At 44.1% G+C, this 12759-nt stretch overlaps 1 protein-coding gene across 6 annotated transcripts in view; it reads left to right on the plus strand.

Annotated features, from left to right (window-relative positions):
* The window catches only part of LOC147115353 (upstream-binding protein 1-like), a 109521-nt gene that overhangs the window by 65095 nt on the left and 31667 nt on the right, over positions 1 to 12759 (plus strand). For all 6 annotated transcript variants that reach the window (XR_015079118.1, XR_015079119.1, XM_085993887.1 and 3 more), the window contains exons 10-12: positions 5294 to 5387; positions 7226 to 7316; positions 10225 to 10346. Coding sequence is in view for 4 of the 6 variants with exons in the window: in XM_085993887.1 (XP_085850013.1) it covers positions 5294 to 5387; positions 7226 to 7316; positions 10225 to 10346 (307 nt within the window). In the remaining 2 variants the exon portion in view is untranslated. The remainder of the gene's footprint in view (positions 1 to 5293; positions 5388 to 7225; positions 7317 to 10224; positions 10347 to 12759) is intronic.

Genomic DNA, 12759 nt, shown 5'->3' on the forward strand with positions numbered 1-12759 from the left:
GTTTAATTGTCCACCACCATTCACGACTGGATGTGGCAGTACTGCACAGCTTTGATTGATCTGTTGGTTGTGGGATTGCTTAGCTCTGTCTAATAGGATGCTGCTTCCGCTGTTTAGCATGCATGTAGTCATTATGTTGCAGCCTTTCCCCATGTTAGCACCTCATTTTTAGGTACGCCTGGTGCTGCTCCTGGCATGCTCTTCTACACTCCTCATTGAACCAGGGTTGGTCCCTTGGCTTGATGGTAATGGTAGAGTGAGGGATTTGCTGTGCCATGAGGTTACAGATTGTGGTGGAATACAATTCTGCTGCTGCTGATGGCCCACAGTGCCTCATGGATGCCCTGTTTTGACCTGCTAGATCTGTTCTGAAAAGCATGGTGTTAGTGCCACACATTCCGATGGAGTGAAGACGGGACTTCGTCTCCACAAGGACTGTGCGCTGGTCACTGCTACCAATATGGTCATGGACAGATCCATCTGCGGCAGATGGATTGGTGAGGGCGAGGACCAGGTCAAGTAGGTTTTTCATTTTTGCTGGTTCTCTCACCACCTGCTGCAGGCCCAGTCTGGCAGCTGTGTCCGACACGGCCAGCTTGGTCAGTAGTGGCGCTGCCGAGCCCCTCTTCGTGATGGAAATTGAAGTCCCCACCCAGAGTACATTCTGTGCCCTTGCTACCCTCAGTGCTTATCCAAGTGCTGCTCAACATGGAAGAGTACTGATTCATCAGCTGAGGGAGGGCAGTAGGTAGTAAGCAGCGGGAGGTTTCCTTGCCCATGTTTGACCTGATGCCTTGAGACCCCAGTGCTTGGTTTGCTTTTTTTTATGGCCTTGTTCACCTGCGTTGCTACTTTTAGTGATTTGTGTATCTGTACCTCTAGATCCCTTTGCTCCTCTAGCCCATTTAGACTCTTTTATAATCCAAGCAGTATGGGGCCTCCTTATTCTTCCTACCAAAATGCATCACCTCACACTTAGCTATATTGAAATTTATTTGCCAATTAAACGCCCATCCTGCAAGTTCACTAATGACATCTTGTATTTTGTCCCCATCTACCTTTTGTATTAACTATAACCCTCCCAATTTGGTGGTGTTCGCAAATTTTGAAATTGTACTTAAGATTCCCAAGTCCAAATCGTTGATGTAGATTGTGAGTAACAGTGGTCTCCGCACCGATCCTTGTGGAACACCACTTGCCACCTTTTGCCAGTCTAAGTAGCTGCCCTTAACCCCAATTCTGTTTTCTGTTTTGTAGCCAGCTTGCTATCCATTCTACTATCTGTTGCATGACTGCACATGCTCTGACCTTAGTCATGAGTCTCACTATGTGATACCTTATCAGAGGCCTTTTGAAAATTCATTTACTGCATTACCCTTATCGACTCTTTCTGTGGCTTCAAAGTATTCAATAAGGTTGGTCAAGTATGACCTACCCTTTTGAAATCTGTTCTGACTGTTCTTTATTATATTTTCGGATTCTAGATGTTTTTCTATTGCATCTTTGAGTATCATCTTTGAGTATCTTTCCTACCACCGATGTTAAGCTAACTGGTCTATAGTTCCCTGGTAAGATACTGGCTAACCACAATTTTTTAAATTTATTTATGGGATCTGGCCGTCGCTGGCAAAGCCAGCATTTATTGCCCATCCCTAGTTGCCCTCGAGAAGGTGGTGTTGAGCCGCCTTCTTGAAACGCTGCAGTCCGTGTGGCCAAGGTACTCCCACAGTGCTGTTAGGTAGGGAGTTACAGGATTTTGACCCAGCGACGATGAAGGATCGGCGATATAATTCTAAGTCAGGATGGTGTGTGACTTGGAGGGGAACTTGGAGGTGGTGGTGTTCCCATGCGTTTGCTGCCCTTGTCCTTCTAGGTGGAAGAGGTCCCGGGTTTGGGAGGTGCTGCCGAAGAAGCCGTGGCAAGTTGCTGCAGTGGATCTTGTAGATGGTGCGCACTGAAGCCACGGTACGCCGGTGGTGGAGGAAGTGAATGTTTAAGGTGGTGGATGGGGTGCCAGTCAAGCAGGCTGCTTTGTCCTGGATGGTATCGAGCTTCTTGAGTGTTGTTGGAGCTGCACTCATCCAGGCAAGTGGAGAGTATTCCATCACACTCCTTACTTGTGCCTTGCAGATGGTGGAAAGGCTTTGGGGAGTCAGGAGGTGAGACACTCGTTGCAGAATACCTAGCCTCTGACCTGCTCTTGTTGCCACAGTATTTATGTGGCTGGTCCAGTTAAGTTTTTGATTAATGGTAACCCCCAGGATGTTGTTAGTGGGGAATTCAGCAATGGTAATGCCATTAAATGTCAAGGGGAGGTGATTAGACTCTCGCTTGTTGGCGATAGTCATTGCCTGACACTTCTGTGGCACGAATGTTACCTGCCCCTTATCAGCCCAAGCCTGAACATCGTCCAGGTCTTGTTGCATGCGGGCATGGACTGCTTCATTATCTGAGGAGTTGTGAATGGCGCTGAGCACTGTGCAGTCATCAGCGAACATCCCCATTTCTGACCTTATGTTGGAGGGATGGTCATTGATGAAGCAGCTGAAGATGGTTGGGCCTAGGACACTGCCCTGAGGAACTCCTGCAGCGATGTCCTGGAGCTGTGGTGATTGACCTTCAACCGCCACAACCATCTTCCTTTGTGCTAGGTATGACTCCAGCCAGTGGAGTGTTTTCCCCCAATTCCCATTGACTTCAGTTTTACTGGGGCTCCTTGATGCCACACTCAGTCAAATGCTGCCTTGATGTCAAGGGCAGTCACTCTCACCTCACCTCTGGAATTCAGCTCCTTTGTCCATGTTTGAATCAAGGCTGTAATGAGGTCGGGAGCTGAGTGGTCTTGGTGGAACCCAAACTGGGCATCAGTGAGCAGGTTATTGGTGAGTAAGTGCCGCTTGATAGCACTGTCGATGACACCTTCCATCACTTTGCTGATGATTGAGAGTAGACTGATGGGGCAGTAATTGGCCGGGTTGGATTTGTCCTGCTTTTTGTGGACAGGACATACCTGGGCAGTTTGCCACATTGTCGGATAGATGCCAGTGTTTTAGCTGTACTGGAACAGCTTGGCTAGTGGCGCGGCTAGTTCTGGAGCACAAGTCTTCAGCACGATAGCCGGGATGTTGTCGGGGCCCATAGCCTTTGCTGTATCCAGTGCGCTCAGCCGTTTCTTGATATCACATGCAGTGAATTGAATTGGCTGAAGACTGGCTTCAGTGATGGTGGGGACCTCGGGAGTAGGCTGATATGGATCATCCACTCGGCACTTCTGGCTGAAGTTGGTTGCAAACACTTCAGCCTCGTCTTTAGCACTCACGTGCTGGGCTCCACCATCATTGAGATAGGGATATCCTCCTCCCGTTAGTTGTTTAGTGTTCCATCTCCATTCACGACTGGATGTGGCAGGACTGCAGAGCTTTGATCTGATCCGTTGATTGTGGGATCGCTTAGCCCTGTCTATAGCATGCTGCTTCTGCTTGTTAGCATGCATGTAGTCCTGTGTTGCAACTTCCCCAAGTTGGCACCTCATTTTTAGGTATGCCCCTGGCATGCTCTTCTACACTTCTTGTTGAACCAGGGTTCCTCTATGACTGGGAGGTGATATGATGGTTGTCTGAAGTATAGCAGTCGGGATTAAATAATGAGTGGATGTATATTCTGCAATTTTGATTACATTTGACGATCAGGAAGTATGTTGGTAATTGGGTGGCTAGCATTTCTGATGGGTTAGATTGTAGATGGTGTGTGATAGGAATGGATTTGATGGGCTGAATATGCTTGCTCTGTGCTTTCTCGTGTGTTTCCTGTTAATTAAAAAAAAAAAGAACTCCGTGGTTGTACTTGATCTTTAAATCTATAGACACAGAAGTAGTATGCTAGAATTTAGCTATGCCATAAATAGAGCCTTAGTGCCCACTGATTCTAAAGCTGTGGAATCTGCCTCAACATTTTCCCTGTTACAGAATTATTTACTAGCTTTTGATTTGTGCCCAGTTGGGTACAGCAGTATAGTGGTTGTGTTATCGGACTAGTAATCCAGATGCCTACATTAATGATCCCCAGAACGTGCAGTCAAATCTCACCATGGCAGTTTGAGAATTAAAAAAAAAAACAACCTGGAAATAAAAAGCTAGTATTCGTAAAAGAGACCACGAAGCTGCCGATTGTTGTAAAAACCCAACTGGTTCACCAATTTCCTTTAGGGAAGGAAATTGGCTGTTCTTACTTAGTGTGGCTTATATGTGACTCCAGTCCCACACGAACATGGTTGTCTGTTAACTGCCATTTGAAGTGGCCTAACAAGCCACTTGGTTGTACCAAAAAAAACTGCACCACCTTTCCAAAGGCAACTAGGTTTGGGCAATAAATACTGACCTTGCCAATGATGCCCCATTCCGAGAATTAAAATCCCCCCCCCCACCCCCCCCAGTTTAATTGTATAGAAATTAATACCGTACGTTCTAAAATCTGAATAATGTCTGCTGACACCAATTTTCTAACCCCATTGCTTTACAGATTGTTAACCTGTATGCATATCGTGTCTTGTACCATTTCATCCCTTCACATTTCTTAACACCATTGTGCTCTGCTCCTTAACCTGATAGCTTTTCAGAAGCTATGAATCTGACCTCTTGTGCTTTGTTCAGCTTTTGCATTTCAAATGCTTAAAAGTGGCAGAATTAACAATCTCCTAGTGTAGTAAGCAGCAAGTTTTTACTGTTTAACATTACATGAATGTGTTTCTCCCAGTGTTGTCATGTGCTAGTGAGCATAAGTAACACCACCAGCTGATTACATCATCAGAAAGTTCTGGGTTCATGGCTCTTTAAACAGACTGGGGGATGCAATGTTGTAATAAATTCTAATTTGAAATGGGGAAAATTTGAATAGTACTTCTAATATTTTGATCACTAGGAAATATAGTTGTAAATGCTGGCATGTCAAACAGAAATAACCACCAGTTTAGTTACCTGTCACTTAACACCGAACTGTCTCACCTTTCTGGGCAAAAAGTGAGCTGAGTCAGCTGCAGTGTTATGTAACAGCTTTTGGAGGTTACATAAAGTAATGTTCTTTTAAAAATTAAAATACCAGAAATTTATATGGTATTAAAATAATAAAGGGATATGTTTAGAATATTTTTCTCCAACACAGGAGTAATTTGCTGTAGAAATTGGTTGGGCTTGCCACAGAAATTGCCCTTGTGGTGCTGCAGAATTCTTGGAGCACAGACTGTAAAGTTGAATGAAATATCATCCTTTTATACATATAACTTTCTTCCCTTCTCCAGCAACTGTGCCCAACAGCTACAATACAGGAGGCTCAACAATGGTTGCACAAGAATAGATTCTCAACATACGCGAGATTATTTTCAAACTTCTCAGGTACTGATTGCTCTTTCCCTTCCACAAAATGTAGTTTGCCAATACAAAGTGATAACCGGTAGTATAACTAATCTGTTAAATAGCATTTTACGGCAATTCTCGAACAATATTAGGATGCAGAATTGAGTTCCCAATCTTAAATGTGATGCTGTGGAAATCCTGAATGGACGTCCTTTCTCTCGGCGGGGGGTTATAAGAACATAAGAAGTAGGAGCAGGAGTAGGCCATACGGCCCCTCGGGCCTGCTCCGCCATTCAATAGGATCATGGCTGATCTGAACCTAGACTCACGTCCACTTCCCTGCCCTCTCCCCGTAACCCCTAATTCCCTTATCAGCTAGGAAACTGTCTATCTACGATTTAAATTTATTTAATGTCGCAGCTTCCACAGCTTTCTGAGGTAACAAATTCCATAGATTTACTACCCTCTGAGTGAAGAAGTTTCTCCTCATCTCAGTTTTGAAAGGGCAGCCCCTTATTCTAAGATTATGTCCCCTAGTTTTAGTCTCACCCATCAGTGGAAACATCCTCCCCGCATCCACCCGATCAAGCCCCCTCACAATCTTATATGTTTCGATAAGATCGCCTCTCATTCTTCTGAATTCCAATGAGTAGAGGCCCAACCTACTCAACCTTTCCTCATAAGTCAACCCCCTCATCTCCGGAATCAACCGAGTGAACCTTCTCTGAACCGCCTCGAGAGCAAGTATATCTTTTCTTAAATGTGGAAACCAAAACTGTACGCAATATTCCAGGTGTGGCCTCACCAGTACCCTGTATAACTGCAGCAAGACTTCCCTGTTTTTATACTCCATCCCCCTTGCAATAAAAGCCAAGATTCCATTGGCCTTCCTGATCACCTGCTGTACCTGCATACTAACCTTCTGTGTTTCATGCACCAGGACCCCAAGATCCCTTTGTGCTGTAGCACTTTGCAGTTTCTCTCCATTTAGATAATAACTTGCTCTTTGATTTTTTTCTGCCAAAGTGCATAACCTCACACTTTCCAACATTATATTCTATCTGCCAAACTTCTGCCCACTCACTTAGCCTGTCTATGTCCTTTTGCAGGTTTTTTATGTCCTCCTCACTGACTGCTTTCCCTCCCATCTTTGTATCGTCGGCAAACTTGGATACGTTGCACTCGGTCCCCTCCTCCAAATCGTTAATATAGATTGTAAAGAGTTGGGGTCCCAGCACTGACCCCTGCGGTACACCAGTAGTTACTGATTGCCAACCCGAGAATGAACCATTTATCCCCACTCTCTGTTTTCTGTTAGATAGCCAATCTTCCACCCATGCCAGTATATTACCCCCAATCCTGTGATTTTTTATCTTGTGCAGTAATCTTTTGTGTGGCACCTTGTCAAATGCCTTTTGGAAGTCCAAATACACCACATCCACTGGTTCCCCTTTATCCACCCTGTTTGTTCCATCCTCAAAGAATTCGAGCAAATTTGTCAAACATGACTTCCCCTTCATAAAACCATGCTGAAACCTGCCTGATTTCTTGCAGTTGGCTCAGCGTAATGGAGAGCAGTTAGCCTGCCTCCTTAACAATACGGTGTGTGAGTCTTGGTGGTACTAAGGGATTGGAGGAAAGAGTGGGAAAAAAATCTGCTGGTACCAATTCTCTTAGAACTACCAAACATCCAAATAATAACCATGAAGCCCCAAGTAAATTATTCATGTCCAAGTCAAAACATTGAAGTAATTGCTGTGGTTATCTTGAGCTGTTCTATGATCCCATTTCCTTCTGCCAGTTAAATATGGCTCATCTAATTGTTCCCCATGAAGGCTTCATCACTCATGTGGTATTTATGACTGCTGCTTTCACAGGTTCTGATTTACTAAAGTTGACGCGAGATGATCTGGTCCAGATCTGTGGCTCAGCTGATGGGATTAGATTGTTCAATGCACTTAAAGCAAGGTAACGTTTCAGAAACCAATTAAAATGACTCGCTCATCCTTTGTTTAAATCGGGGGTGTCAAACTCCGTTTATTTCGTGGGCCAGATCTGACATCCTGGCACTTGGAGAGGGCCACATTCAGCAAAAGTTATTTGGACACACTGGGGCAGAAATTGGTATGTGTTTTGCCTGATTTTGGGGCATAAAATGGGTGCATTGTATACCAATTTTTGGGCATGAGGTCCTGCATCAGTGGTATGGCTGCCGTCATATTGGTCCTCACTGTTTTTAGGTGTACCTGGCGGCTGCCTGAAATCCGCGTTGGATCAATTTAAATCTAAAGAAGGATCCTGTGCCTGTTTCAGGACCTTTGTGCAAAATGCTGAACATGTAGATGGAGCATGCACCGTGCAAGCTGAGAGTAGTTTTTCCAGTTCTACAGCGGTCCTTAAAGGAACTGCTGAAGAAATGGTGGGGCAGGTATTTTTTACATCTCATCTGTGAAGCATGGAGGAGGAACAATGCTCCTCCCAACTCTACAGTACTAATGTGGGCCCCTGGCAAGCTGTACTGTCTCCTGCATCTCACTGCATTGGAGCTTGTGATTTGGGCATCCAGCTCCCCGAGTGCAGTGAGAATCCTCAGTCTCGGTATCCTTGTTCTCCAGTTGCCCACCAGTGGGAGAAATCTTTTATTATTTATCCACAGTAAGGTCCCCAAGTTTCACTCATCTCTTTACTGGCTGCTCCTCTCTTGGCACTGTCCCCACTCACCATGTTGCTGGTGCTGGTCCCAACTCTACAGGAAAAGCTGAGCCCCACGCCCAACACATTTCCAATTCCATCTCCCCACGTGTCAATCCCCCGCAACTCCCCGTTCCCTTTCTTTCCTCTTTGCATTGATAATTTTTGTTGTAAGGATTGCTGGGTATATGTTGAATCAGTAACTTTTTAATTGTGTGGCATAAGTGGTTTATGCACTTTCATGAGTAAATCCTCTTCCCTAATTTAGTTTCTGTTTCCTTTTAACTGTGAATCGTTCTTTCCATCCCTCTTCCATCTGTTATACAGTTGCTCAGTATCCTAAAGAGAAAGTTTGGATATTTTTTCCCACTTTTTTTCCTCCAACTTTGATCTTGATCTTTGAGCCTCTTTCCATTGTTCCATCATGACTGACAAACTATTTTATCCCCATCGAGTCTTCCTGGTCTTGATATAGTTCCCGTCATCCACACTGCCTTTGAGCTTACCTCGTCTTACGGCATTCTTGTAAATTTGTTCATGTGCACCATTAATACGTCTTTGTGGCTCCACCTATAGACCATCATTTACAGTATAATAATTCTAAATAGTTTTTTGCACCAGAAAATGTGGAATAGCCAGTAATTTGAATTAAGCAGCTGGAATAAAAATGCATTGGAAGTTTTTTTTAGTGCAATTCGAATTATCGTGTTATTCGGATTAAAAGACTTTGAATTATCTAGAATAGACTGTATTGACATTCTTGGCCTCAGTACTTCATCTGAAACTCCACATCTCCTCTGTTGGTAAAACTGCCTCCAACACTCCTGTTTCCTATTTTGTGCCAAATGCTTTTCTGCTCAGATCTTCACTCTTTATAAAGGACAAGTCTGTCCTAATCATGATCACTATCCTCATATCGAGAAGAGCTCTTCTAATAACTCTCTTACACTTCTGGCAGAATACAAGAAAATCTCATCATCTGTTAAGTTGGAACTAAATGTGAGAGTGAACACCCATCTCGCATCTTTCCTTGTTTTATCAATACCACAGTGTCAAAGCTGCTCTTAACTTTCCTTCTAATAAGAACATAAGAAATAGGAGCAGGAGTCGGCCATTCGGCCCCTCGAGCCTGCTCCGCCATTCAATAAGATCATGGCTGATCTGATCTTGGCCTCAACTCCACTTCCCTGCCCGCTCCCCATAACCCTTGATTCCACTGTTTTTCAAAAATCTTGTCTATCTCTACCTTGAATATATTCAATGACTCAGCCTCCACAGCTCTCTGGGGCAGAGAATGCCAAAGATTCACGACCCTCAGAGAAGAAATTCCTCCATTTCCGTTTTAAATGGGCGACCCCTTATTCTGCAACTATGCCCCCTAGTTCTAGATTCTCCCACGAGGGGAAACATCCTCCCTGCATCTACCCTGTCAAGTGCCTTCAGAATCTTATATGTTTCAATAAGATCACCCCTCATTCTTCTAAACTCCAATGAGTATAGGCCCTACCTGCTCAACCTTTCCTCGTAAGACAACCCCTTCAACGCAGGAATCAACCTAGTGAACGTTCTCTGAACTGCCGCCAATGCAAGTATATCCTTCCTTAAATCTGTTCAAGAATCATTGCTTGTTTCCCATTTCAACTCACTTTTTCCCAGGATCTAAAAATTATGGAGCTCCTTAGCATCCTCAGTCTTTTATTCCTCATAAAATCTTCAAGCTTTTAAAACTTTTTTTTTTTACCTCCTTGTTGCTACTTCCTGATTTACCTTGTCTTCAGTGCACCCGTGTTGTGGTAACCGAGTGGGTAAGGATTTGATTCCATCAGTCTACCGAGGCTTAATTACAGCAGTCATGTTATGAATATAAACTTAGTGGAGTCTAGATACCATCCCCATGGAGAAAGGATGGTTGCTTGTCTTCAAATAGCTGTTGGACATTGGGTAAAGGTGTGGAAATAAGTCAGCTACAGAAGCTGTATGGCCTGTTCATGTATATATGAAGAAAGATAAAAGGGAAACAGGCCTGTTCCCTCATTTTAAAAGAAAAAGGTTTCTCAGAATCCGTAACTGAAAAGAAGATGCAAAGCCACAGTAATTGTAAGTCTATCAACCGATCATTTTAACAAGAACTGTCTTGACGTAACATACTCGCTTCAGGCTAACCCTATCTTGTTACCTAATGCAGATCTGTTAGACCGAGGTTAACCATCTATGTCTGTCAAGAATCACAGCATGCAAGAAGTGTTTCACAGCTGGCTAGCTCAAAAGATAATGAAAATGGCGAGGGAGACAGTTGTGCAATATATGGTAAGCATTTTTGTGTAGCTTTTCTGAAAAGTTCTTGAAAAAGAGATTACAGTACTTAGACATGTTCCTCATCTTTGACCGTAGGTCTGTGCATAATGTGGGGTTAATGTTGTTACAGCAAATGGGAAACTGACTGCCCCTTTAGGAATCAGTGTTGGAACATCTCTAGTCCATTTTGCAGGATTAAATCCTGTCCAATAGCTTTCAACTGATTCACCTATCTCTGTGCCACACCAACTCAGTGCTGTGTTGGCTGGAATCATGTTCACAGTAAAGTTTTCTGGCTGGAGCAGAACATCGGTTCATCTAGTCTGCTCGTTCAACTTCCCACATGATTATCATAGAATCATATAATGGTTACAGCACAGAAGGAGGCTATTCGGCCCGTCAAGCCAGTGCCGACTCTCTGCAAGAGCACTTCAGCTCATCCCACTCTCCTGCCCTTTCCCCGTAGCCCTGCAAATATTTTTCCTTCAGTTACTTATCCAATTCCCTTTTGAAAGTCGTGATTGAATCTGCCTCCACCACCCTTTCAGGCAGTGTATCCCAGATCCTAACCACTGGCTGCATAAAAAAAAAAATTCTTCCTCATGTCGGCTTTGGTTCTTCTGCCAATCACCTTAAATTTGTGTCCTCTGGTTCTCGATCCTTCCGCCAATGGGAACAGTTTCCCTCTCTCTACTCTGTCTAGGCCCCCAAATCTCCACTTAATCTTCTCTACTCTAAGGAGAAAAACCCCAGCTTCTCCAGTCTATCCACGTAACTGAAGTCCCTCATCCCTAGCACCATTCTTGTAAATCTCTTCTGCACCCTCTCAAGGCCTTCCCATCCTTCCTAAAGTGCGGTGCCCAGAATTGGACACAATACTCCAGTTGAAGCCGAACCAGTGTTTTACAAAGGTGGTTCTTAACTTCCTTGCTTTTGTACTCTATGACTCTATTTATGAAGCCCAGGATCCTGTATACATTTTTAACCACTTTCTCAACCTGCCCTGCCACCTTCAATGATTTGTGCACATATACCCCCAGGTCTCTCTGTTCGTGCACCCCCTTCAGGATTGTACCCTTTAGTTTATATTGCCTCTCCTCATTCTTCCTACCAAAATGTATCACTTTGTACTTTTCTGCATTACATTTCATCTGCCACGTGTCCGCCCATTCCACCAGCCTGTCTATGTCCTCTTGAAGTCTATCACTATCCTCCTCATTGTTATCTCATTGAAACTTATAAAATTCTAACAGGACTTGCTGGAATATGGGATTAGATTAGACAGGGCTTGATGGCCGGCGCGGACACGATGGGCCGAAGGGCCTCTATCCGTGCTGTATGACTCTATGACTTGACAGACTAGATGCAGGAAGGCTGTTCCTGATGGCGGGGGAGTCCAGAACCAGGGGTCACAGTCTAAGGATAAGGGGTAAGCCATTTAGGACTGAGATGAGGAATTTCTTCACCCAGAGAGTAGTGAACCTGTGGAATTCTCTACCACAGAAGACAGTTGAGGCCAATTCATTAAATATATTCAAGAAGGAGTTCGATATATTTCTTAAGGCTAAAGGGATCAAGGGATATGGGGAGAAGGCAGGGACAGGGTACTGAATTTGGATGATCAGCCATGATCGCATTGAATGGCGGAGCGGGCTCGAGGGGCCGAATGGCCTACTCCTGCTCCTATCTTCTATGTTTGCTATATTTTCAAGTTTTCTGTCATCTGCAAATTTTGAAATTGTGCCCTGTACACCCAAGTCATTAATATATAACTAGAAAGGCAATGGTTCTTGTACCGACCCCTGGGGAGCACCACTGTATTCCTTCCTCCAGTCCGAAAAACAACCGTTCACCACTACTCTGTTTCCTAACACTTCGCCAATTTTGTAGCCATGCTGACACTGTCCCTTTTATTCCATGGGCTTCAACTTTGCTGGCAAGCCTATTATGTGGCATTTTATCAAACTCCTTTTAGAAATCCATATACACCCCCTCAACCCTCTCTGTTACCTCATCAAAAAACTTGATCAAGTTAGTCAAGCACAATTTGCCTTTAACAAATCCGTGCTGGCTTTCCTTAATTAATCCACACTTGTCGAAGTGACTGTTGATTTTGTCCCAGATTATTGTTTCTAAAAGCTTCCCCACCACCGAGGTTAAACTGACTGGCCTGTAGTTGCTGGGCTTATCCTTGCACCCTTTTTTGAACAAGGGTGTAACATTTGCAATTCTCCACCTTCGTATCTAAGGAGGATTGGAAGATTATGACCAGTACTTGCACAATTTCCACCCTTGTCTCCCTCAGCATCCTAGTACCTCCTCTTTAACAATTTTTACCACATCCAGTATCTCAACTCCCTCCTCTTTCACTATGGCTTTGGCAGCATCTTCTTCCTTGGTAAAGACAGATGCAAAGTACTCAGTT

Source organism: Somniosus microcephalus, chromosome 7 (assembly GCF_052327205.1).
Source record: "Somniosus microcephalus isolate GS21.2 chromosome 7, FLI_Smic_1.0, whole genome shotgun sequence".
NCBI classification, from domain to species: domain Eukaryota; kingdom Metazoa; phylum Chordata; class Chondrichthyes; order Squaliformes; family Somniosidae; genus Somniosus; species Somniosus microcephalus.